Here is a 26,651-nt window from a genome sequence, read left to right as displayed (position 1 = left end):
AACTATTTGTCACTACAATCCAGAATAAGGAAAGGGTTTTGTGACAAGATGAAATGCCAGAACCTGGAGAGGAAAGGCAGGAGGGAAGACAGGAAGGATTCAAGAGCTTTTTGAAGCTTACATGGTTTTAAATTTTTCTCTTGTAGCACAGCCAGCCACTTGGCACCCGTTCCAAGGATGGTGATCCTAGAGGGAAAAAAGTTTAAATGTTTTGCATACTTAAATATGCTAAAATTCTAAAGGCCTGCAATTCTCACTGCAGCAAACAGAAGCTGTAGGCACTCTGTACATTGATTAGTCAAGCAATACAGTCTCAGAAAGCTTTCTAAGTGCAAGGCACATCCTCTGGAGCAATCAAAATTATTCAGATCACATGTCACTTCTGCAGCTTTGAAACTTTTAATTATATGTTTAAATATTAAACAAAGCTTTCCCACCTCGTGGAAAACGTTCACTTTCATTTACAGAAATGCCTAACTGCAGAGCACTCCAAAGACAGCACAAGATGTTATAACATTTACTTCATTAATGGGCCATAATTGCCACTGAGCTGTTAATACAGAACTGCTCCCTTGTTACACTCCTACATATACAAATTTGCCATTTCAGGCCACAGTTTAACAAAGAATACTTCACTCTGAACACAGAAGCCATTTAGATACCTGCCTCAGAGTTGCAGGTGCCTACCTGAACAGGAAACTTGGCCTAGCTGAGTAACTGAATCCTGCTCTTGGAAAAAGTGTATTTAGAGCTCTCCAATACAACATAATTAAAACTTGAAATGAAGGCTGTACCCCTTTCCCCACTCCATCAGTGGAAGTGCTACTTTAATGTTTCTGCTGACTTTCAGCAAATCCTTTTCCCTGCCTTCTGCTAATTTATTTTATATTACAGCAATAAACTCACTCAAGAAAGCGCATAGGGACAGATAAGGACAAGGGCTACAGTCTGAGTGTACAGATCACAGGCAACACATTCATCAGCAGAACCTGAACTAAGGTGGTGCTGTATTTGCTTTTATTCTGCAGGCAAGCTGGAAGGTAGAAGAGCTCTTGAGACAATATAGTTTCAGGCCCAGATCAGAAAATTTCAGGTCTATCAAAGTCTTCCTTTGCCATTTAGGTGAATGGATGACAGCTCCAGAGAGGCTTCCACCTCTTGGGCAGGGAGAGGCCAGTTGGACATAGGTGCACAGAGCAATTTATCAGGTACATGGGAACAGCTCCATGAGAGCCCACAGAAGTAGACAGCTCCCTCAGTTGCCATGCACCACAATCCTGTCAACTATTTTTACCCTTCTGTAATATCTTACTTTCATGCTTCAAATTACTGCATATTCTTCAGGTAGAATACATAATCCTTCTTTCTTTAAGCTCTTTGTCACTTGCTCTATAGCACAGGTAGAGCCTGGTCTCCTATTATTTCCCCCCAAATGTTATATAATTGGTGGATGATGACTAAAGACAGTTCAGAGCTGGAACTGATGTCCATTGAAGTAATTCTTATAATGCAGAACAAGATATCTTAATGATACTACTAAGAATATGCTACCTGAAGGGCAAGCATGGGGCATCTTCAGAGCTGTAAGGTAGTCTTAACATGTTGAAGCCTTATTTTTTTTTAAATATGTAACATATGAGTGAGTTGGGAACAGACTGCATTATGAAGTACCACACAGATGGCCACCACTTTTAGCACCAGATTATAGAAGTGAGACATGCAGACACATTTCAGTTATCTTCACTTACTTTTGGCATGTAGAAACAACACTTAAAAATAAGCTGTGTTACTTCAATTCTAAATTTTTGCCTGTTGTTCTCCTGGGTTTTTTTTTTGGGGGGAGGTAGGAGGTATCTTAAGTTTATGGTTTTGGTTTGTATTGGGTTTTGTGTTGGAAGCATTCTGACTAGGCATTAACCTTCAAATCATAACAGCCAGAGACAAAATGTCAGTCTTTAAATATTACATGTCATAAAAGACAGTGATGTTTCAATTATTAATTATCAAGAGTCAGAAAGTACATCTTTTGGCATCCACTTTCCACCACAAATGAATTATTTTCAATTAAAATTTACACCCATTTTATCAGTAAAAAACTCAGATCTACTCCTTACATCCATTTGGTAAAACAAACTTACCAAAAAAATAAACCAAGTTTCAGTGTACAAAGTTAATACCTGCACAGGATTTTACAGCTGTTCATCCAGTACCTATCATTTCTCTAGGCTTCCAGAGAGGGCACTGTGAGCATTTTAAGACACAAAGAACTGAGCACAACAATTAAAGAGCTTAACAGCAAGAATTAGGTATTATATGTTAAAAAGCAAAATATTAAAATATAAGCAACCCTGCCAAGTCTTTCCAGTCAATTTATGTCTAAGTCAAAGTGATATATTGAGTCTTATGCTAAGCTGCTTGAAATAAAAGACTCTTGTTTTCTATGTTCTGAGTGTGCTCAGCAATTGTTCTTCAGATTGCTTCCAATTTCTGCACTTTGAAAAGGCTGCTCTTGAAAACTGATTATTGAACCAAAAGTCTTTGTTTGCCCAGAATCCAAATACTTGACTCAAATTTAAAACAACCAGCTCTTTGTCTCTTCTGCACTCTCTCTCAAACAACATTTTGGTACAAAATTTTAAAAATTACTTCTACCCAAGGCTAAGCAAAAAGATAAAAAAAAAAGTCATGCTATCTAGTAGTTTCTGATCAAGGTAATAACACTTTTAATGAGGTTGCTTTTATGCAGGCATCATAACAAGAACTAAAACCATTGTCCTTCCACTTAATGTTGTCAACGTACCCAAGTCTGTCAGTCAAGTCCCAGAGCACATTTGGAGATGGAACTAGAGGAGATCCATCATACAGGACCACTGAAGCTCCTGTAGCAAGTGCAGTCACTAACCAATTCCACATCATCCAACCAGTCTGGAAAAGAGAAAATACCTACATTAGTTTCTAATCTTTGACAGCTACAGGCAACTAGAAACTGGTGGACAGGTGTAGCTTTTGACAGAAGTTTTCCTGCTTTAAGAAACTGTTAAACCAACACCTGAGTTTATGCCCTGATTTGTACATCTAATTGTATTATTTAGGAATCAGAAAGTAAGGAATATCAGAAAATAAGGCTGAAGCACAGTTTATCTTCTTACCTGTCCCAAGACTGGATCAGCTATTTTAGATCTTCATCTGATCTGTATTCTTACAAATACCTAATCATTTTCTTTATACAGCATCAGAAAAAAAGCCACATAACTGAATCCTTAAAGTTTTCCTTTACTGTAGAGCAGTGCAGCTTCTCTTCTGCCCACCAAGCCTTCCACAATTCAGGAAGGTGCAGCACATTTTGCAGGTGATATTGAGGAGGCAGATCAATGAACTTAAGAGAGTGTAAAAATCAATGCATTTTCCCCATTAATTAGATTAGAAATTTTTAACTTGAGTTTAACCTCCCATCAGAAATGCCTCTGATGCTTTTTATTATTCCAGCTGTTGCAGAACAACTAAAGCCACATAAAAATGTATTTGTAGATCTTCAGAAGAAAAAATTGTTTTTAAAATGTCTTAATAAGCCACACTTACTGTTGTATAGTACATAATAATGTCATTGCTGGTCATGTTGCCATGAAGAATGTGTTCCTTCAGGTGCTGTATTAGTGTACCCTGCAAAAACAGTACAAGAAAAATAAGTTCACATAAATGAAAAGCAGAACTCTGACAGCACATGAAGGCTTCACAAAACCCAGTGCTGCTAGTTCTTCACAGGATGCACTCCAGGATTTCAGGCATTTCCTTTCACCACAGCTGATGCAAATCCCAAAACCTACCTACAGCAGCAGCAATTGCATTCTCCATTTTCCTCACACAACCTTTCAACCTCACACTAGACCTCAGCAAATCCCACTCCACCTCACTTGTAATCCATGGAATACGTAACATCCTTCACCTCCTACTCTGGTCAGACTTGCAGTACTCCATGCAGGCTATAATTTTAACAGCATGCTTTTATCATTTAGATTTTAAGATAAGTCCTTTGACAGAGAGTTTCATTTTCAATATATTGAAGCAACTGGGAGCTGCTATCAGCTGCAGCAGCTGTTAAACATTAACACTATTTATTCAAACTATCTATTAAGATCTAAAACAAAAGAGCTAACTATGGACATCTCTTGAAGACACTGAAATGGCTAGCAGTGTAAAGAAGTTCACTGCTCAGAGAATCAATATGAAAAATAATGTATTCAAATATATTACTTCCTTTTCTCCTTTGTTGGAAATGCTGAAGTACCTTTTTGAAGTACCATCTAAGCATCACTTAGGAGAGCATAACTTAGGATAAATATATTTACAAACTACTTCAGTAAATCACTTCGCTGCAGTGACAAATTAATGTGGTTGATTTTATTATAAAGATGAGTTTGTAAATAGAAAATAGAGTTAAGAGAATTCTTAAGTCTCATAAGCATGAAACCAGATTTATGCTGGAAGAAAACAGATTACAGATAAATATTTGAAATGAAAAAGTAGAGTCATATAATTAGCACATGCTTCGGGAGAAAAGGCAGAAGACATTGAATAAAAATAAAGGAGTAAATCTTTTTTCTTTGCAAGTCGAAGGAACCAGGTCTGAATTCACCTGCTGATGTCTGAAGACACGATGGTGTCCCAATGCTGCCACCTAGCTACAGCTACCAACAGCTGCATTTAAAGATAAAAAATGTCGATTTTTAGAAACACTTGTGTCCAACAATTAAGTTGCCAATAGAATTGCAGGTGTCAATTATTCTATTTACGAAAGTAAGCACGATACCTCTGGAGAATCTCAAAGAGCCACATATAGTAGTGAAATTAAATTTAGAAGTTGGCTATTTCACAGCTTTGCAACCAAAAGGAAGATTTTAGCAGTGACTTTAGATAAAAGCTATGAACTATTCCCCTGCAAAGTCAGATAACTCAGTCTGGAAACAAAGGCATGGTGGTGGAAAGCATAGCTGTTGTAAAATGCTTACAGCCCAAGATGCTCTCTCAAGTTTATTTATAGGAATTGTATGACCCACACAATAAATCCTAAGTGGTTTTTTTGCCTTTCCTGACAGATGAGGCAGCTGATAAAAGCTTACTGGCCTGCCTGTCTTCACTGAGCTTAATATACAGCCAATAAAGTTCTGAGCACCTGGAGTGCCAAAAAAAAAATAAATAAAATCAGTAGGCACTGCTGCTCCTGAGCCACATCATCAGCACCTGAGGGACCTGAGCTGAGAGCAAGAGCTCCTCATGGCTGCTGGCCCTGCTCTCCAACCAGTGTTCCTGTGGTGTTCAGAAAGAGTCAGAGCATGAAAAATCCTCAGAGGAATTGCCTACAGTTACAAGAGAAGTCTGTAACAGAGGAGCTATTTAAACCCAGGTCTTACAAGTCTTTAAGATGGAGAGAAACGAGCTGATCAGGACTTTATAAAACAACTCTTTAGACAGGAGTATCTGAAAAGGAGCCTGTCTGGGTGGGGCAAGAACAACACTTTTAGGAGTTCAGAAATCTTCATTAATGTTTTTCAAGAATTAGAAAGATTTCTGTAGCACACCCAATGGTTCATTACTATAGAGCTTCACTTCTAAGACCAGAAAAATCTTACGCCCTGTGAGGCACTACTTTTTAAACCATCTCCCAACACTGGGCTTAATTTTCATTATTTACATAAATTATTTCCCTGTGTGTCAAGAAAACAGTATTTGGAGAAAAACAGACCTGAAGCAGACCTGAAGCATACTGAAGAATTAGATAAGCTGAGCTGTGCACTTCAAGCAAGCTGCCTATTGGCATCTCTAAGATCAGTACAGTAACAAAGCAGCACTGAAGCTCACTGCAAATAAGCAATAATCAAGATGTCTCTACTCAAATGTCATTTCTTCTTGCATTTTTAACTATTACTACCAATTCATCTGAGGCTAGAAAATAAGACAGAGACCATGAACTAATTCTGCTTTTGTTAAAAGAAAAAAAAAAGAGAGAATCCTCCTGTTAATTACAGTGGAAACAAGATTAAGCCAAGAAGAAACAGAGGAACCCAATGAAGCGTGCAGAAAACATCTAAGAATTTATTTGCATGGATTTTATTGTAGGCTCTGTTCAAACTGACACACAAAATGCATGCAAACCAAGGAAGCCTCTGATGCAACCATTTGCTTCAAGGCCAAGGCCAGAGTTGTTAGCACCAGGATATAAGGAAAAAAGTCACCCTCCAATACAGGCATTACAGAGCTGCTCAGTGGGAACACAGAATCATCATAAATAACTTACCACCTTCAAACCATCACCATTCTCTCCTCTCCTACTAGGTAGTAGTCTCTACCTAAACTCTAAGGTAACTCCATGAACTGAAAAACTGATTCAGATTGAGAGCAGAGGTATGAGATCAAGCTAAGCAGGCATACAGGTAACACAGGAAGAGAAAGGACTACAGATAATTGTACTAATTTTATGATCTACATGTGTGTTTCTGATCTCTCTACTGTTTCCTGGTCATTGCTGAAGAAAACACCTCCTCTATTTTTACTGATTCACTTCTGCAAATCCTTAACCAGTTTAAAAGCCAGCAAGGCTGCAAAACTGCTGTCTAATTTCACAGAATACTCCTTTCTTTCTCAACAAGATTTGTGTCCCAAATAATTTGATGTCATATGCTGCCTGGTATGATCCCCTATTGATGACACATAAAGCAGTGTTCACAGGATGCATGGGATTTGCCTGTGGGCAAACCCTCTGGTCCTTTCCACCAAAGAGAGGCAACAATGTACACACCATGGGCAAAACATCAAAGTGATCCTGCCCTCAGGCTGCCCACACAGCTCTACAGCAAGTAGAAACAGTGGGCAAAGAGAAACAGAGCAAAGAGAAACAGTGGGCTCTGCCTAACAGCTGGGCAGTCTCATTTATACAAGTTGGGAGAAACATTCTAGACAAAACATTCTGCCTGCCTTAAGACAAAGCTGTGCCTTTTGTTTAGGGCTATACTAATAGTAGAGTTAAAGTTCTAGCACTGAGTCTGACTGGGGAGCCACTTCCTGAACTTTGCCTAAAACAACTTTTAGATCATGAAGAGTAGACAGAAATTATGTGAGCACAAGCAATTTTAGCAGTAGCATCATCTATACCTTCACTCACAAAAAGGCACTGCCTAAAGCAAAGCTTCCATACAAAGCAAAACCTACACCCACCTAAACTGACAGCCAACCTTCTGGCTTCCTTCCTTAAAAAAAAAATAAGATTGATGAGGATGACATGCTCTAAATTGATAAAGTGAGTAAAGCTTAAGGTCAAAATCTAGATAATTAAAACTGCAAGCTCCCTATGGGTCTCAACTTGACAGTCTCCAAACAGCAGCTCCAAGCACCCAATTCAAGTTCTTTGGCCTTTCTTCAAGCATCAGTTGGGCCAGTTCTGATAGTGATTTTGTGACAACCTTGCTCTCAAGAAATAGCTGAAATCTCCAAGAGGTCCCCACACCAGTCTCTAACCCATTACATCCATATTAATGCATACTCTTTCAACCAGTCACTTAGAAATAGAAAAAGTTTCATTGCAAGTTACTGAAAAGCAATCAATTCTTCCTTCAAGTACATTATGACATGATCCTGTTAAAGAAAAACAATGTGACCTAGGTAGTTAAATATGGATAGTGCAGCTTCAGGAGAGAAAACATACCCCTGCTGAATGAACCATGCATTTTGGTGCCCCTGTGGTGCCTGATGAATACATAATGAAGAGAGGATGACTGAAAGGCAGCTGTTCAAACTCCAGCTGAGGGGCCTGGTCTCCTTTCCCAGTAGCAAGGAAGTCTTCTAAAAAGACACTGTGTAAGAGAAGAATGAAGGAGTATTTCAATTTATTTTTTTAAGCATTACCCCAGCCCATACAAAAACCTTCACATCTAACAGCTCCTTTTTAGGCTTGCTAGTCTTTGAATTGCTAATTGTTCTGTTTCCTTGTTTTGAAATTTTAAAAGGTGTGATACAGAAAAGAAACAACAAAAATAAGCTAATTAATCTGCACCTATGATCATTGCCAGTCAACAGCTCAAACCATACTAGAACAATCTGACTCTCAACATGAAGTATGGAAGTTGACCACTTCCAAAAGGCATCTAACTTATGTAATCCAGAGCAGTAAATAAGCCAAACATTTGTCATTTGAAGTGACATTTCTCTAAAAATGTCACTTCAATTATTAATCTTTCATTTCTGGAAGCCACTTTCTTCTCCCTGCTATATTTTTTTTCTTCAACTTTAGTTTAGTAAAACCAACACTGGTTTTGTCAAAGCAAAACATCTGCAGCAACAAACTACCTCAGTTTTCAGTACAAAGCTGGACCCACATAAGAAATCTAGCTAAATCTTAACTTTTGTAAGGTCAAGAGGTCAGGCAATTTCAATAGATATCTTCTACCTAATTAGGATGGTCACAGCTCAAAAGCTTCCCCTTACCTGTTTGGAATCTTAGAAATATCTATGGTTTCTCTTGAGGAGACATATGGAATCACCACAACTTTTTTAATATCTGGAAGCCCTAGAGCAAAGAAGGAAAAAATCTTACATTCAGTTATATAAACCAAAGATTTTTCATATGATTGCATCTTACAAGTGTAATGAACTAAGTAACATAAATCTGATACATGTAGTATTAGATATTAATATTAAAACCCCAGAAACTGTAACCTAGGATCTCCTCAAAATTGCCATCCTTTTAAAAAATACATGTGTAAGTCTGCAAGCTCTAGCACTGCAATAGCTCTTCATTTGTCTTCAGCAGCACTTCACTTGGGCTTAAAAAACTGGTATCATCAGTCCCTGTTCCCCCACTTATGCTACTAATTTATGATGTGTTTAAGCTAAGCTAGCAAAAACCTGCTAGAATTACACAAAAGACTGGTTAGATTTTACTCAAATTATTTCTGAAATTCTAAGTGGCCACAGAGATACTGTAAAGAGGAAGGAAAGCAACAAACCATCACTTTTTGAGGCAGTGCAGGCTTTGAGCTACAGTAACTAAGAGTAGCTGACATGCAGTGAAATACCTTTCACCACACTATGGAGCTTTTCCAGGTGGTTATGTTCTTTGCCATTGTATATAACAGCTTCAACAGAGAAGATGAGCTTTGGTTGAATTTGGGAAAATCTGTCCAGTACACCCTAGGGAAAAAAACAAGTTTAAAAAACATTATTAAATGTTACAGTAGTAAAATCAAGCAAAAAATAAGGACTAGAATAAGGAATAGAGGAGAACTGCTAGCAGACTTCCTGCTTGTCTTCCACTCACCCAAGATCTTCGCAGTGCAACAGGTTTGTAACCCTTTATTTAATGATTCACAAGTATATGAACCAATAACAAAATCATAACAAGTTGCAGAACATTCACTCAAGGATAAAGTTCACAAAACTATCCAAGCAGTTAAAAATTCCCATTGAGAATCACACTTGAAAACTCATCTAAAGAGGATAACTGATGTGAGCAAGAGTTTGGCCCTGGATTTACTTGCAGGCCCAAATTCCTGTCTGCACCTGCAGGCAAGGGGCTTGGATGTCTTTGTAAACTGCCCCCCAGGCTGCTTTAACAGAAGATGCATTTCTCATATTCAAATGCTAAATTTTTAGGAGTCTCCTCCAGCTTACATTATTTCAAGGAATTTTCTATGGCTGTCATCATAGTAGAAAGAAAAAGCCTTCTGGCATTTTTTTTTCCAGGTACACTGCATCCAGCCACCTACCAGGAATGGATGTTTTTATATTCAACAGCCAGAAGCAAATCTTTTAGTAAAAGCTCTCAGCACACAGTAATGTTCATCCCTCTCTAGCTACATTACTTTAAACATTAAGAAGTACAAGATAATGCAATACTATAAAATTGTCAGCTACTTGCTCAAGAACAGTCTCCTAAATCACGTAGTAAGAAATCAGACTAAAATCATGTGTTTATTCTTCACAGCATTCTTTATTATTCTGTCTCCTGCTTTGCAGGCAAAATGAAACAAATTATGACTAGAAGACAAACAAAAGCATCACAACCAACTAATCTCTATTAAAATGTTCCTTTCCAAGATAAGATGGTCAGGGTTCAAGAGAGGCTACTGGAAAAGTACAGAGTTCCTGTCCAGACAACCTTGACTTTGTAGGAAAGCTGACTGAACACAACAGGTTAGGTACAGGGATATGATTAACTATAAATATGCAACTGTCTCTGCAAATCCAAAACTTAACAGCTTTCTCTCCTACCACCCTAAAATACATTTTCTTTGCCTTGCTTATATCTTAAAAAATGGTGATAATGCTCTGTCATCTAACTATGTCAATTAGTTGGAAGCAAGAATCACAAAAATGCTTCAGGAGCAGAAGGAGCTTAAGAAGCCCCTAAGGCATTAACTAACAAACTTAGAAATGTAGATTTAATTGACACATTAAAGTTTTTCTCTAAGAGTACAAAATTGAATTTCCTATTCTCTTAGGTATGTTACTCTACCTACTTCTTGGTACCATTTTCAAAGCACCAGACCAGGCAGCCAAGTTGTGTGTGTGTGTGTATATATGCATTCATGCTGAGCACAGACCACACACTCCCCCTTTCCACACTGCCTGATGTCTAAAAACAAAGCTCAGGGAGAAGACTGAGGCTACTCTAACTGAAGAATCAAAGCTGAAGTGTGAATCAGAAACAGAGATGACAACAGTTCTCAGGGTCTTACTAATCCTGCTAAACACACCCAGTTGGATTCATTAGCACTGGCAGGATAAATCCCACAGGGCAGCCTGGTATGATACCAAGGCAACACAAACAGATGGAACATGTAATTGCTACACTGGAACTTTAATCCAACCAGATGGCTCAGCAAGGAATTGGTTTCAAGAAAAGCTCAGGTATATCAGCTATGGCTGGTTTTATTCTGTGAGCCTCAAATCCACTACTGAAAATGGTGCAGGACCCCAGGAACGGAGTTTGCACTGAGGCTGGCAGGGCTCAAAGGTTTCCTGCATGGTTCTAAGAGCAGAGTCCTCTTGTAAAGTTGCATAGCCAAGAATTTCTTATGCACAGGCCACAAGATCACCTTCCTATTAATATACAGAAATGGGTAACAGGGACTAGAGAAATGAAGCAAATGCTGCCAAGAGTGGCATTGTGTGTGGGAGGGAGATTGCAAGCATTCAGGAAATCTGCTGTCAGAGAACCATCAAAGTCTTTGGATGTGTGGCATTCAGAGGCTGCACTGTGTGGGCAGTTCTGAGGAGTGACATTTCCAAGCTTCACAAAACACATATATACAATTGGATTTGAAGTGTTGAAAACCCTACACTACTTCCACAAACACAAACAAAACCCTCATTTATGTTAACAGGACTAATACAACTGCACAGAAGGAGGAATATTTTTTCCCTGAGTGTGGAAGTCAATATCCCTCAGGACCTCTGCTGCTTTCCTTCAAGATTTTAGTGCTTGAATTCATGCCAACTCATGCTGCCAAGCCAGAGGATAATCAATTACATTGATGGCACTGCTGCTCCAAGGCTAAGTTTCATTAAAAAACTATCACAAAAACTAAATAAAGCTGGACACTGAAAATAACAGCACAGGAGCATGGACAGAAAATATACCAGCCCTCTGTAATACAAGCAAAATGAACAATCTTTCTCCAGATAAAAGATCAAATCACATTGCAAAAATACTCCATACTGTCATTTTCTGAGCAAGCAGACAATATTTGTAGAACAGATTGATCATTACATGCTGTAATGATTTTTTTTAATCATTTTTCCCCTATGTTACAACCTCAAGTGTAGGTAAGTGGAACGCTGCTGCCCCCTAGTGCTAATCCCCAGATCACAGTCCCATTACTGGGGTTAAACACTGAGATTTTGTGGGTATATATTGCAAAAACCTCAGTATTTTCTGTGTTCTGCAATACACTAGCAGTACATTCTCCAAATACTTTCATGCAAACTCTTGTCTAAGAGAAATCATCAGCACTCCAAGTGAGTTGTATCTGTTGCTGTTTATGATGTATGCTAAAGACTTCCCAAAGAAATCAGAATATATTCCAAAGCTTTAAGGGCACAATAAGATCTGTTTGGATGCAATTATATTTTTTACCATATTTTACACAAAGCATTTATTCCTACACTAAAGAGTTAAAATGGTTAGTGGTATTAGCACAAATTTCTTCAGCTTGCTGACAAATATAAAGCCTTCTGGAAAAGACCAACTGAGGTGTTGTTCAGTCCAGCCACATGGGAACAGATTGCTGCAACAGAAACTGGAGTGTTTGCCTAACTAAGTAGCCTGGCAAAAGATTTGGGAAGGAAGGACCAAGCCCCAGACAACATTATTGCATTGCTTGCTCACTTAATTAATAGAAGCTCAGACTATGGATTCCATCTGAAAACATCCCAACAGGGAGTTTAGCTAAAGATACTCAAATTACTATGCTGAAAGTCACTAAGGGCAACTGAAATCACAGGGTTCCATTCCATTCCTGGTTGCTACAAGAAAAATCTGGTTGTACTTGGTTGTGCCAGGAGGTGGCAGTAAGAGTAAAGTGAACAGAATCAATCTGCCGCTTGAATTTGTCACCCTCACAGCTGTCTGAAACACAGCAGTAGCTTTTCTTCAGCACACAATACAGCTACTCACGTTAATGCCAAAGTCTGGTGATGTTGAACTCCAGATAGCACCAATACTTGCAGCAGCCAGCATCGCTTCCACCGCGTGAATGCTGTTTGGTAAGTAACCTATGGCAGAATGGAAGAGTTAGATATGGAAGAAAATAAAAAACCCTCATCTTATAGTAAATATCATGTGTACAACAGCCAGTTTAAGCCAAGTGAAGAAATGAAAAATGCTAGACTGAAGCATCCTTCAAAGTTTCTCACAAAAATCAGTGTTTGTCTTTAAAGATGGAACAGTAACACAAGAAATAATTCCATTTATAAAAATAATATCAATTTTTATACCTACAAGGTTTTTTTCCAATTTAAAAATATTCCTGCTTAATTTTCCTGAGGTTTTTCAGGATAACAGCACACACAAAAGAACTGGAAGAGAGTAAAGTTTGTGGACTGAATAGGGCACATAAAGACTGAGAATGCAGAGCCATGCAGGGAACAACCAAGAAGAAACCTCACTGGAAAAGGAACAAGTATCTGGAAGGAAAGATTATAAACACTCAGTTCAAAAGCAGAGATTCAGCTCAACAAAGCTAAATCTTGTCTGGTAGACACTGCCAGAACCTTAAACACAAAGAAGCAAAACCAGTGTTACAACTGATAAGGGAATAATACAGTGCAACAAGCCCTGGAACATTCCCCCTGCAAATGTAGCTCTTCAGGTTTCTCTCATGAGATTGCAGCAAGGTTTCAAGATTTAAGTTGAGTTTATCAAGGTCTACAGAAGACAAAAATGTCAAGAAAGTTAAGCTTTCAGTGAGCAGCTCTCCAGAAGGTGCCTGCTGGCTGAGACTCATTCTCAACTGGTCAGAATCCAACATACAAATGAAAATATGCAACTAAAGTCACAAACTACACTAAAGTAAATCAAAGATCTGAAGTTTCAGACCATCTGAAGCAACCAAGAAGATGTTCATGTACTTAAAAGGCATGTGACTGGGCTAATTGCTGTGCTTGGACATCTAATTAGAATTCAGTATTGGAAAGCAAACTTAAAGGGCAGTAAGAATACTCTCCAACACGTTTAACGTAAGTGGTGAGCAGTGACAGATCTTGGACTTTAATGCAAGTTGCATATGTTCCACAAGTTCCTACCTGACAGCAAAACCCTCACTAGGATGAGGCACTTTTCAAGGATAGATATTTATGGATGTACTTTTCAGGACAGGAAGAATGATAACAGATCTTAATATCAATTTCTGTTACATTAACTTTATCAAGTAGGAAGGTAATGAGATTTATTTTTACCAGTCTGTCCACACAGCTTGAAAAGATCCATCCCAAAAGTTCGGTGATTCTTCTTTTAAGAGAAATCTTCCTCCCCAAAAAATTAATTTGAAAATTGAAATATGAAAACCAAAAGAGACTAAAATGTCATTTTGTGTGATGGAAGCTGTTATTCTTTAATTGATGCCAAGTATTTCCACTGAGCAATTCCTGGATGAGACTATCAGGGGGACAGAGTGCAATGAAAACTGGAAGATCTCTCCTCATGCTTTGGAACAGTTATTACCTTGCTGTAGCTTACAAACAGTTCTATTATAAGCAAGCTCTTACTTTCACAACTCCTACAAAAGCCCTGAAGGCAAGAACACAAATCTCTGCTTCTTATTGTGAGCCAGACAATTAAGTCATTACCTTAATTTGTCAGTTGGCTTTGAGGTCGTGGTTGAATTGAGGATTTCAGCCAAAACTGCCAAAAGGTATGGAACATGCAAGGCAACTTATTCTGCATTTCTGTATCATTACCCCATCACTGCAGGCAGCCAGCCTGCTTGCTCACCAGGATTTTCATGTATTTGTCCTAATCTCCAGCACCAGGTATTATGAATAAAAAGGTGGTGCCAGTCTGGAAAGAGATGCTCCAAACACAGCAATGTAACAGCAACTCTCTTCACAGCTCCCAACTCTAAATGATAAACTACTTCTTCAGTCAGCCTTTCAGATTAAAACCACATTCTAAGAAATAAAAATTTTCTCCCTCTCTCACAGAGATTCTGCAACCAATTACTGCTCTCTCTGTATCTTTAACTTGTTCCTTTTCTTGAAGCTGGTAACAAAGGTAGGAATTACCTGCTCTTTCTAGAAAGAAGATGATTTTTATAACTTCTTTGGGTGAACTAGAAAACACTTGAATAGAATGCTCAAAATACAAGAGCTCAGAACCCAGTAACTAGGAATTCAGACTATGACATACCAGGGGTCCTAGCAGCACTTCTAACACATAACTATGAAAAAAAAAACCATAAGGACAAAGAAATAAAAGGTTTACTTAAAAATAAAACCTGTGACAAATCTCTGAGCAGATTTATCACTCAGGAGAAGTGACATCTTAAACACTGTATGGATTATTTTTTTTAAGAGGCACTTACAGCCTCATCTGGTCAGGACAGCATTTCCTGTCAGTTGCTATTAATTTCATCTAACATAGACTGAGATTAAACTTAGATTTGTTAATTTAAACTGCAGTACTTTAACCAGCAGAATAGGTGGGAAATGTAATCCAAAAGTTTCTGGTATTATGCTGGAAACTACATCAGAAGTCTCATTTCTCACAGTTGTGAGAACAGATTTCTTGCAAGCACTTGTCTCCATGTAGCAGAATAATTGTGTACTAAGAAACAGAGGCATTCAAACATTTATAGCCATATGAACAAAAAAAAAACAAAACACCAAAACCACCACACTAGGACCCTGCATCAGAAATGCATCAGGAGAAAAGAAAGTGGGGAGCTGCAACTGAAATAAACTTTTAATGGCTTATACTGTTGATCACCAGCTCTAAAACAGAAGAAACAACTCAAACTTCCAGTTTCTCTTGTTGATATAGCATTTCCTACTCTCTAGGACTTTAAAGTGGTCATCTTCCCTACCATCACTGGCCTGAGACTATTAGTAACATGCTAATCTCCTTACAAAGCTAGCTTTAAAACCCACGTAAGCAACTAAGGCTAATACAGTTACTATAGATAAAAAAACAGCTTTAAACAATGTAACTCATTGATGTTTTGTTGAGGATTTTGTGTGTGAACACAGGGGGAAGATTAGTTTGTTTTTAACTGCTGACTTGGAAGAGAGCAAAGCTACAGGGATAATAGAAATAACCTAACCAGAGATAAAAAGCCACAGATACTCCCTGTTTAATTCTGTTCCTCCTGCAGTCCCTGGTTGTTGCCAAACCAATGGTTAGTGGGAGACCACTTCACATGTGCACCTGTGTAGCTTGCTTTAGGTGTAGTATCCAAGTGTTCAACTATCAGTGACAGTATTGCAAGACATCTTCAGAAGAAGACACACATTTCAACACACATCTGCCTTGAATATGTTTACTATTAAGTGCTATTCCCTTAGTGATGTGAAGCCAAGAGGAGGAGGAAATCAAGCTGAAAAAGTGCTGACACTGCAGCTTGTCCACCCACCTCAAACTTGAACATACTATTACTGTCATGATGTAACCATAAATTGTCTTGAACAAAGCATAGGATATATTAAGTATAATGAAAACTTAAGGTGGTCTTGTCTGAGAGGCCATAAAGCAGCACATTGAAAATCATAAGAAAATAATGTTAAGGGTCTTGTGCATAGTTATAACAGCTCAGGATTTTATGTGCTTTCAAGAAAAAGTGGCAACAAAGAGCATCAGTACCTGGCAGGCTGACTGTTAGGCACCTATCAGTAATAAAATATCTGCCTTTATTTAAAAGCTGATGTTTCAGAAGCAGTAAAAGTATGTCCTGTACTACTGCTATAAGCTACATGGAAAAAAAAAAACAACACCACCCTTCCTTCTGCCATCTGCTGTAAATTTTGGAACAAATTAGGTCTCAGATTTTTGGCAAGCTTTGAAAAGCCTGATATTTGGTACCACAAGTGGGTATAAGACTCAAGTTTTTCCACCCAACACCTCTCCCCTACTTTAACTGGGGATTTGGAGAACTCAAACTCCGATGTTACATTTCAGCTTTTCCAGGGGCTGCCAATCTCCTCTGGCATAGGAGGGAAACATGAAAGAAGCTGACACCCAATTTAATATATATATATATATATATATATATCTAAATAGCTGGATTGCTGTTAAAAATCCTGTGGTATTTCTTCCACAGGGAAGCTCTCCCTTGCTGTGGGCTGCTGCCCAAAGCAAAGTCTGACAGAAGTCCAGGATTGGGGGCATCAGGGAAAAGGAGAGAAGAGGAAATGGGAGCTGATCCAGGTTCCTCTGACTAAAGATAACAAGGAAAAGAGACAGGGTAAGAAATGCAGGGGGGAAAAAAAGTAGGGTATGAGCAATAGCCCAGAAGCAAAAAAAGCACATTAAGGCTTTGAGTAATTTTAAAAACTTTACCTAAGCTCAAAAATGGACCTTGATTTTAAAGAAACAAAGTGGTTGCCTAGATTCATTCATCTTTTCTGTTACAGGCACAGTTCTGCTTCCACAAACAAGCTGTAACTGCTCATGAAGATGTTCAGCTATTGAAGTGCCCAAGGGGCCTCAACACAGATACCAGGTACCTGCAGCATCTGGGCAGAAAAGTCTCTGCTGTGCCAGACAGGAAACTTTTACTCAAAAAATGCACAAAAAGGGCAAGAAAAAAAAAATAAAGCTGCAGCTCATTCAAACCATGGGAGCTTAACTCCAGACATTTTGGCAGCTGGGATCTAAATAAGTTTTTCATTGCAATATCAATGTATTTTCCCCCCTTTATGTTTCTGTTTAATTTGTTAAATAACAGTGACATCAACAAATAACCAGTGACTGCAATTTGTGCCTCCTGAAATCACAAAAATCCTTCCAGGCTTTCCACTGGAGTCAACCTGTACATTTTTTGTCCCAAGAATAGGACATTGAAGTGCACAGTTAAAATCCCACCCTGGATGTGATAGGAAGCCCTAACACTAAAGATGCATTTTCAACAGAAACTTGGAAATGCTGCCTTCTGTTAGACACAGGTTCACATTCTGGTTTGTAACATGAAGGAAAAAAAACAAGGTTTCATCACTTTGGGTTTGCATCATGCAAAAGTTTACTCATACTTAGGATAATGGCCAAATACTTCTCAAAGAACATATGGTTCCAGTTGTAAGAGGAATACACACATCAGCAGAACTACCAGGTAGGAATGAAGGAGGTTCAGTATGAGAGTCTGGGCTTGCACAGGCTGACAAAACTAAAAAGCTTGTGTTACTTTGTGTGCTCTGCACAGACAAGAAGCTCAACTGGAAAATCAAACCCAGCAATTTAGAAATCAATAGACTAAGGCCAGCAACTCCTTTCTGTGCCTGGGCTGTACACTGTACAAGCTGCTTCCAAGGTAAAAAAAAACACTGTTTGTATAGGAAAATCTACATGACAGAGTTGTGACAGGAAATAGTACACTGGAAATATGTGCAAGTTGCTGAAAGGATCACAGGGCTCTAACTATTAAGCTCTGCATTGGGATGACTTGGAAAATCACTCACCAGCTGTTCTTTACCACCACTCTGGAAGGAATTACTCCCAAGTGCACTGGTGGCAGAAGGCAGGAGAAATCCATCCCTCAAGAACTGCAGCTCCCAGTGCTCTGCATCACCTGGGGCTGTAGGGGCAGTAATTGCCAGCTGGCACCAGAACCACCAGCCTGGGGTGCTCATTTCCAAGCCTGTCCCCAAGTGACTCTGCCAGACCTGGAGACAAAGCTCAGCTACATGCAAAGTCCTCACCACCTCTGCTTTCATGGCGTGCTTTGGAAGCAGACCTTAGCAAAGCTTTGAATGAGGTATTTTCCTTCCCCCTCCAGTGCTAGAGAACTTGCAAGCTAAATCCAGGTTCCTTCTCTTCATACAAATATAAATATAGCAGCATAAGAGCCTTTTCTTTGGAAATTTTCAGAGAAATAGTATTCTATAGATTTGTTTCTATAACCCTGACCACTCACTTGCACATTTCAAGAAAATTTCACCTCTTGTCCTTTCAAAAGTTACTCACCCACAACTCTGTCTCCTATTTTTACTCCCATCTTCCTCATGGCTGCAGCATACAAAGCTACAGCTTGTCTCAATTCTTCAAAAGTTACTTTCACAATTTCTTCTTTGCCTTCCTCTAGGGAAAGGAGATTAAAACAAACAGTCAGGGGTTATGCATTGCAACAGAAGTAGAATCTAGTACAAAGAACTAATTCTGGGGTAAAAAACCCCCACAATTTTAGAAGAGTTACACTTTTTGCTTTCCAAGTTCCTCTTATACTGTACCAAGCTTTTCTATGTAATGGGAATCAAATATTAATTAGTAATATTCATTCAGTAGGCATCAGGACATTTTCAAAGACAAGAACATACATCTGTGGAAATAAAAACTATACACTGGCAAAAGATGTGTTCTCAAAGAGCATTCATGATAAATGGATTGCACCCACCAAGGCTTCTCTAAAATGGAAAGAGCAACCTCATTTTCTCTTGTTGCACAGTTCTCTCATTAGGTCTAAGAAGCAGCAGCAAGGTGCCAACTTTAGGTTTTCTTACAGTGAGTCAACATTGACTAAAAATTATGTACATATAGTTACTAAGTTCTGACTTTCAATATGCTTATAAACATCCATGTTTGCCAACACACCACAAGGCAAATAAACTAAACTGGGCTCCATTCAGCTCTGAAAAGGAAAAGATCTGCAGGGTGTTTTAATTTTGGTACTGAATGTCAGCTGTTACATAAGCAGTTAATAAATCACTCGTGAAGCAAAATGAACAAGTCTAAATGTTATGAAAGGCAAAGTTTGCCATCCTAAAGGTCCCTTCTTGTACTTTCTCAATGTGACTCCTTAAAACCATTTGGCCTCTCCTGGTTCTAGGATCTAGCACTTCCTACAAACACACATATGCCAAGGATGTTGCAACTGAAATGTACTGCATGCCCTGGTACAGCAGGTCATTGCAGAACAACTGCTATCAGTCTGATTTCTGTAAGTAGGGAACAGGATTCTTTTGGCTTCTTAGACTTACACCCCAGTAAATTTGGACCTACATGGACCAAAAGAGCAGGAGAAATATCTCTAATGTCAGTGTAACATGTAGCTCAACCTGAGCAGGGTCTGCTAACAGATTCTGTGTTCCCATAGAAAAACAGAAAAACAGGACTCTGACCTTGCTCCAGGATTAAAAACAAAAAAAAAAAGCCAAGAAAGACTTTCAGAGTGTGAGCCAGTGACAAGTGAAACTGTTCAGGAAAGTGACATTTCCATTCCTGTGCTCTCACAGAATGATGCCTGATGACTGCACAAACCTGACACAGGTTCCCTAAACACCATTCTGACCTACCAGTGAGGGGTTAACAAAAAATGCTCTGACTTGAGATCTTAAGAAGATTAAATACAGCAGAAGGTCATGAAAAGAAAAGCAGGTGGAAGCCTGCTCACTGCAGAGAAGTAAATGTGTTCACTCCAACACTGGTACAGCATTCAACTGGAAAATAATTTTGCTCCTTTTGGTACCATCACCTGTGATTATGCAACACAAAGCAGTGAGTCCCTAGTACACCCCATGGCTTCCTAACAAGAAACAAGATCTACAGGAACAATGTAATCACACATCAAACCAAATAATTCACTAAGCTGATAGTGCATCTTCCAACAATTGAACTCTAAGTATTTAACTCCACTTCTTCTCAAGTTGCATACTTAGCTTTTAACATTTAGATTTTTAACATCTATAGTTCTGCATAATTTTCTCTGCTGATGAGCTGCAAGGTTGCAATGTTTATTGCCTAGCTACTAAGAGGCATCACCACTTGGTCAGTCTTATGATAAGGATTAGGTCCAGCAAAAGGGAAGCTCAGAATACAACTCCCCAAGGAAACACTGACACACCTGCACAGAAGCTAATCCCATCTAACAGATTAGAATAATTTTTTTTTTAGTTATCAAAGTCAGCAGATATAGGGAAGGCATTTTTTTTTAGTCTTAAAATTTCAATTCTCATTATGAGTATACCTAAATTACTAGGTTTTGAATATTCTTGAGTATAACAAAAAACAAAACAAAAAAACACAAAAAAACCCCACCCAAACAAAAACCTGAGCTTTAGTGTTCCAGAGAAGTGACACTCCAAATCCTTCATGTGTATAACTCCTTCCTTTCTGTATTGTCAAAACCAGAGGAAATTCCTAGCTATGCCCCCTATAGTCCTTAGTATTCTGAAGATAAAAGGCAAAGGAAGAAGGTAGGAAGAACAGTAACAAGTGACAGTGTCAAAATGCCTCCTGAAAGCAAGAATTAGGGAAGTGTTTGAGAAATGTGAACAGCTCAAATACTGACTGATGCTAAACACAATATAATCTCCACTATCTTAAGAGAGTTAAGCATATTCTAAGAAAAACTGTGCTTGCCAATGACTGAGCTATCTGTATTCCCAGAGCACATCTTTCTGGGTTTTTTTTTGCAGAGCTGTGTGACAGGTTCTGCAGTTACTGATTTGATTTTCCTCTTTTCTCCTCACCCAAGCCAGTTTATAATCAAGGTTTCATAAACAGCAAGTTGTTTCATAAGGCCTAGTCCTGTGAACTGTAAACAAACAAGCCATTAATTCTCTTACTTGCTGCATACAGTGCAATCTTGTCATTGTCCTTGTGCTTCAGGAGATTCTCTGCATAGTTCAGACGGCTGCCTTTGAACCACTCTGGGACATCTGCAATACTTTTGGAAGTATCAACCACCTGAAAAAAAGCAAGGCATTCATAGAAAACTGTAATACAGGTTTTTAGAGCATTGTACAGCAATCAGCTAACTGATTCCAAGCTCTTTATCCACTATTAGGTAAGAATACTTTCTCACAGCTTGCAAATGGCAAACAAGACACTGAATCTTGTAATTACAGGCCTGGAAAAATTATTTGTCAACCATCACAAGCATAGGCATCATTACAATAAAAATAATAATAAAATAATAATTTTTAAAAAACCTAGGAAAAAATTCCCTGCTGACAGTTCTCCCTTCAGACCTTCCCCACAGTGGCTACATGCAGACCACTAGAGATGTGCAAACCCCAATTAATCAATTAACCTTTGACTAAATAAGTGAGCTGTAGAGTCAAATGTAACCAAGAACTTGAAGCTTTTTATTCCAGTTCTCCATTTTTTAGGATTAAGGTGCAATAAACATTGAAGTACTCATCAGCTTCATCCAGAACCTGTTGCTACCTCAATACTACAACACTTATCCTGTACCTCTACAACTAACAAATGTCTTACAAACTCTGAGAGCTCATTCTATGATCTTTGTTTTGGTGTTTTCTAAAGAGGGTCCAACAATCTAATAAGCCCATATTAAATAATTCACCATCTGGGAGTGGGACATGCAAAGAACTGAAAAGTGCAATGAAAAGAAGCCACAAATATATGTATTCTGCTGAAATAACTTCCCCCCATCTTGAACTAATTTAGCCTCAAAATATTAAATAACCAGTCACAGCTAAGACTATGTGTTTAATAAGTGAGAGGGAGAGTCCCTTAACATTTGCCACAGTTACTTAAATTCATTTCAAAACACCCCACTGCTCAGAGATCCAACTGCCCAGCAGCACATGTATTATGTAAACTTTAGATTGAAACTACTTCATGGTTGTGTTTTTGAAAGCTTTAGTTTATACCCTCAGGTTTCATGGAGTGCACAAGCATTATACAAAGAGCATTCTTCCAGACTAAGTAAAAGGCTCTTCCAAAAGCCAGATAGCAGACTGAATACCTCCCATTCCAGAAAACCTGATGGTTTTGTACTTTGTTGTGCAGTGTATGTATTACTGGAGGCAATCCTAAAATTAATTTTTTATAAGGGAAGTTAAAGCTCATGTGGAAGTGCTTTGTTGTACTACCTCAGTTGAAATCAATTTTTTAGTGGGAACTCAGATTTCTTTGCTTGTAACAATTAACTAGAACTGAGTTATAACATTCACAGTTCACCAGTTCATGCTTCATATTGGTAATATTCCTCACAAGCAGCCAGGGCTGCCAAACTATGTGAGAGCACCCAACTACAAGGACAGGAGAGCAGAACTGTTTAGGACAAGAGGAACTTTGATTTCACTGTCCTAAAGTGTATCAGCAACAACACCCAACCATGCACCACACAAGGAAACTGAGGATTATACACTTCATGGTTCCTTCAAATCACTTGCAAAGGCTCCAGGAACAGGTTAAAAGATTGATAAACCAGGTAAAGCTGGTTTATCTCCCTTTTGTGTTACATCTGACAGGTAAATACTGACTTACCTCATCATAGAGGCGAGAGCAGACGATGTTACTGTACTTCCAGAATTCTGCCCAGAAGTCTGAGAAGGATTCCACTGACCACTGGTATAAGTCATTGTAGTTGGCTAGAAGTAATAGAGATCTATTACCATCTATTAATTATGCAGAGAATTACAAACTGTAACTAAAGATATCCCAGATAATAATAAAATATAAAAATAAATAACATAAAATTTGTGGCTAAAACACCCAGAAGATAAAACTGATTGCACAAGAGATCAGCTCTGTTCAAGGCAAGTGACTATAGCACCAACAGAAATAATCCATGTGGACACCTGGACAGATGGCATCCTTTCACCCAACAATAGCTACAAGAGATGAGATAGGGACCTCTTCTCATAACTCTGTGCAACACCCACCCTGCCCTGAAGAGTGCAAATGAAGACAGGACAGCAGGACAATGTCTGCTCCTGCTGACTGTCACATCCTCAGCACAATGCCTTCATACAGCAAAAGGAAAACAAGTCTTCAGGAAACAGCTACTGTAGGGTTGTAATATAGGATGAAATACCTCTGAGACAGCATGGATAACACTGAGATTAGATGCACTCATTAGCTAACTGTAGTATCAACAGCACCCTTACAGAGGATGCATGCACTGTTTCTCAGTAAATAAGGACTGAGCTTACCTCCTCACACTCCACCAGCATGAATGAAGTGAAAAGGTGTTTACTAACTACCTATTAAAACCATGACCTGGCATTAAAAACATGGAAATGAGAAGTTTAAGTCTTACATGATCGTAAGACAGATGAAGTAGGGGAATGCATACAAAAAAGAAAACAACTCAAACTAAATACTGAAATTCAGCACATAACACAATTTTAGGTATGAATAACTGAAGCTGATTCTTCATCATCACCTCCCCACCAGCTTAAAAGCAACATTCCAATTAAAAAATACCTATTATCAGTGGCACTAGTGACTTTCCTGCTCTGCCAACTGTGTTTCCTATTTGATGCTTTCAACTGAACCACTTGAAGTAATTATCTTTGGTTAACCAGCTGATTGGTTCTGAAGTCATCTGTGCATCCTCTTCCTACCAGGAGGACATCTTCCAGCTTCATAAGATGAAAAAACATTCAAAACTATTTCTACACTGTTACTCACACTTGATCACTACTGGGGTTTCCACAGTCCCTTCTACATCTTATTCCACTCCTTTTCCATCCCTAGGGATCACTAACATAGAAGCAAGACAAAGGCTCTTCTTAATACCTACATATTTCCCCAATATGCCTCCTACATAACCCTTCTTTACCCTCCCCCCAAGTTACTCTTCACTGCTGTGTGCACTGCACATCAGCTGCTGTGGGGATAAGACTTTAACAGAGGGAAGTTCAAGCTTCCATCTCCTCCTTCACAAGCCAAGTGTACACTATGCTCTGAAGCATTTTAATTATGCAAAAAGCTGCAACTCACCACTAATTCAATTTCTTACAATACAGAGACTTCATTCTGTCTTGTCCATACAGTCTGTCCCCACATGAGCTTTAGCATGAAAGTCCTTCAGGGCACAGGCCTGTTACTCAGCAATTAAACATTGCACCTCATTGCTCCATCTTCAGGGTTGGACAGAGCCATCCTCTTTTTAAGGGTTACAAACCTTTTAGAGGGTTACATGGCCCTCAGCTCTCCTCAGTCCACATCTTAATGTTACATAAATAATCCATTTCTAGCTGATGAATAGCACACAGACCAGTGAACATCAGTTCACATCTAATGGAAGTTATCAAAGGCTTCTATAGATGCACAGGAATACACTTTTAACTGGAGATGGCCACTTCAAAATGGGGTGAAATAAGTTTCTGATTTGCCCACGTAGGAAGTTCCCAATGAAGACACAAAATTGTTTTCCAAACATGAACTACTAGAGGTACCAGATACAATTCTACTAATCCAGAATGTCTCTGCTTACACAAGACATTTACACTGGACTTACAAACTTGTCAGGCCACTTCCCAAAACTATTCCCTCCATCCCCCACCACACAGATGATTACAGAAAAGCAACACAAGCAACCTGGTGTCCAAATACTTAGGGAGAACAGACAGAATAAGACAAACTGGACAGAACTGGAGGGCTTGACCCTCACATGCAATGAAGCCCATCTGGTTCATGAGATAAGCACTCTCTGGACTCCTGGCACCCTGGAGACCATCTGCAGTTGGCAGTCAATGAAAAAGAGAACAAATTGGGTGGAAAGAGACCTCTGGAGGTTCAGTCCCCTACTCAAAGCAGGGCTACATTCAAAGCTGACAAGTTGTTTTTAAGTCAAAGGACTGAGCACCTATGCACAGCCATATAGTTATTTCTGAATGAGGATGAAGCAAACTTGAACTTCAAAAGCTTGCAGATGCATAGCAAAATTCCCTAGTTTCCATCACTCAACTTAGGCATCAACTTTCACCTCCCAGGTTACTTGGGAATTACAAATATATGCACTTCACAGGCAAAGATGAGGTTACAAGCACAGCCTTAGCACAAATCCGTTATTAAAGCACCATAATAAGGCTCACCTTAACCTCCCAGCCACGATGGCAGCGATTCCTCCTTCCCACAACCCCTTAAAGCAATAAATCCTGGTCCTCATCCCAGGAAAACCCTGCAAACAAGACCCCAGCTCTGCAAAGAAGCAGCCAAGAGCACGGAGCAGAAACCAATGCCCACCCTGCCTGGGCTGCCAGCCAGGAGCAGCACCAGTAACAGCTGAGGCTGTTTGCATTTCCAGCAGCCTGTACCTTCACGCTAAGCGAGATGCTGCGCCGGAGGCCTCTCCATCAGCACGGGAAGAGCATCACAACCTGGACCACTTTGCCCCCTCAAGCCCCAGAGGGGTTCTCTGGGCACCCCGCAAGCACCGTTCCCCCCCCTCTCTGGGGTAGGGGCAGCCGGACAGCCCGCAGCCCTGCCGCAGGGTCACGATAACGCCAGTCCCAGGGGAGCAGAACCCCACAGAGCCAGAGCATAGCCCCGGGGCCGCCCCGCCTGGCCGCTGCCTGCCCGCCCGCTCCCCCTCGTCCGGCGCTCACCCAGACGGAGCCCGCAGCTGCTGGCCACGGCGGCGCGGAACCGGTCCATGTGGGTATTGCGCTTGGTGTCAGGCTCCCACATCACCTGACACTCCATGATCTCGGGCTCCCGGGACATGGCGGCAGCAACGGAGCACAGCGAGCGGCCGTCTCTCCCGCAGGGTACCCGCACCTCAGCCTCCTCCCGCAGCGCCTCAGCCCGGACTGCCGGGAGCCTCCTCCCGCCGCACGCTATAAGGGCCGCCCAGCTACCTCGGATAGAACAGCTTCATGGTGTAACCTTCCGCAAGAGAAAAGAGTGCGTGGCGCCACGCCCAGCCCCGCCCCGCTGAAGGGGCGGCGCGGTCCGGTCCCGCTACCGTCGGGGTAGATCCTGGCCGGAGAATAGGGGGTTCACCTCTCTCCGTCTCCTTCCGGCAGAATGAACTGGGAGCAGTGCCGAGCCCGGGAGTCAGGGCCCGGCCTCTCCCTAATGGGGTCTGGCGGTCGCTTACCTCAGGCGGCAGCCGCCCGCCCCGCCGCGTCCCGTACCCCCCGGATCCGCCCGGCCCCAGCGGTGTTCACACCGCCAGGAACCCGCGGCTGGGTTTTCTTTAACCACCGGGCTGTAACAGGATTACACGGCAGATCCCGCCCGTTCCCCCGCGGCG

General features: G+C 40.0%; 1 protein-coding gene across 2 annotated transcripts in view; it reads right to left on the bottom strand.

The window, feature by feature from the left end:
* AACS (acetoacetyl-CoA synthetase) overlaps positions 1–26,257 on the bottom strand; it is a 36,246-nt gene extending 9,989 nt beyond the window's left edge. The window contains exons 1-11 of one of the 2 annotated variants that reach the window (XM_030460651.1): positions 26,002–26,257; positions 22,931–23,034; positions 21,259–21,379; positions 18,662–18,775; positions 12,668–12,765; positions 9,066–9,180; positions 8,476–8,557; positions 7,697–7,844; positions 3,580–3,660; positions 2,801–2,925; positions 122–186 (exon numbers count right to left, since the gene is read on the bottom strand). In XM_030460651.1, coding sequence (XP_030316511.1) covers positions 122–186; positions 2,801–2,925; positions 3,580–3,660; positions 7,697–7,844; positions 8,476–8,557; positions 9,066–9,180; positions 12,668–12,765; positions 18,662–18,775; positions 21,259–21,379; positions 22,931–23,034; positions 26,002–26,119 — 1,171 coding nt within the window. In that variant the 5' untranslated portion in view covers positions 26,120–26,257. The remainder of the gene's footprint in view (positions 1–121; positions 187–2,800; positions 2,926–3,579; positions 3,661–7,696; positions 7,845–8,475; positions 8,558–9,065; positions 9,181–12,667; positions 12,766–18,661; positions 18,776–21,258; positions 21,380–22,930; positions 23,035–26,001) is intronic. The other variant, XM_030460653.1, reaches the window with a different exon arrangement.
* Between the last annotated feature and the right edge of the window lie 394 nt (positions 26,258–26,651).

The sequence above is a fragment of the Calypte anna genome, chromosome 15 (assembly GCF_003957555.1).
Source record: "Calypte anna isolate BGI_N300 chromosome 15, bCalAnn1_v1.p, whole genome shotgun sequence".
In the NCBI taxonomy this organism is placed as follows: domain Eukaryota; kingdom Metazoa; phylum Chordata; class Aves; order Apodiformes; family Trochilidae; genus Calypte; species Calypte anna.
The sequence above is the reverse complement of the archived record's forward strand: the minus strand, read 5'-3'. Positions and strand labels throughout refer to the sequence as shown.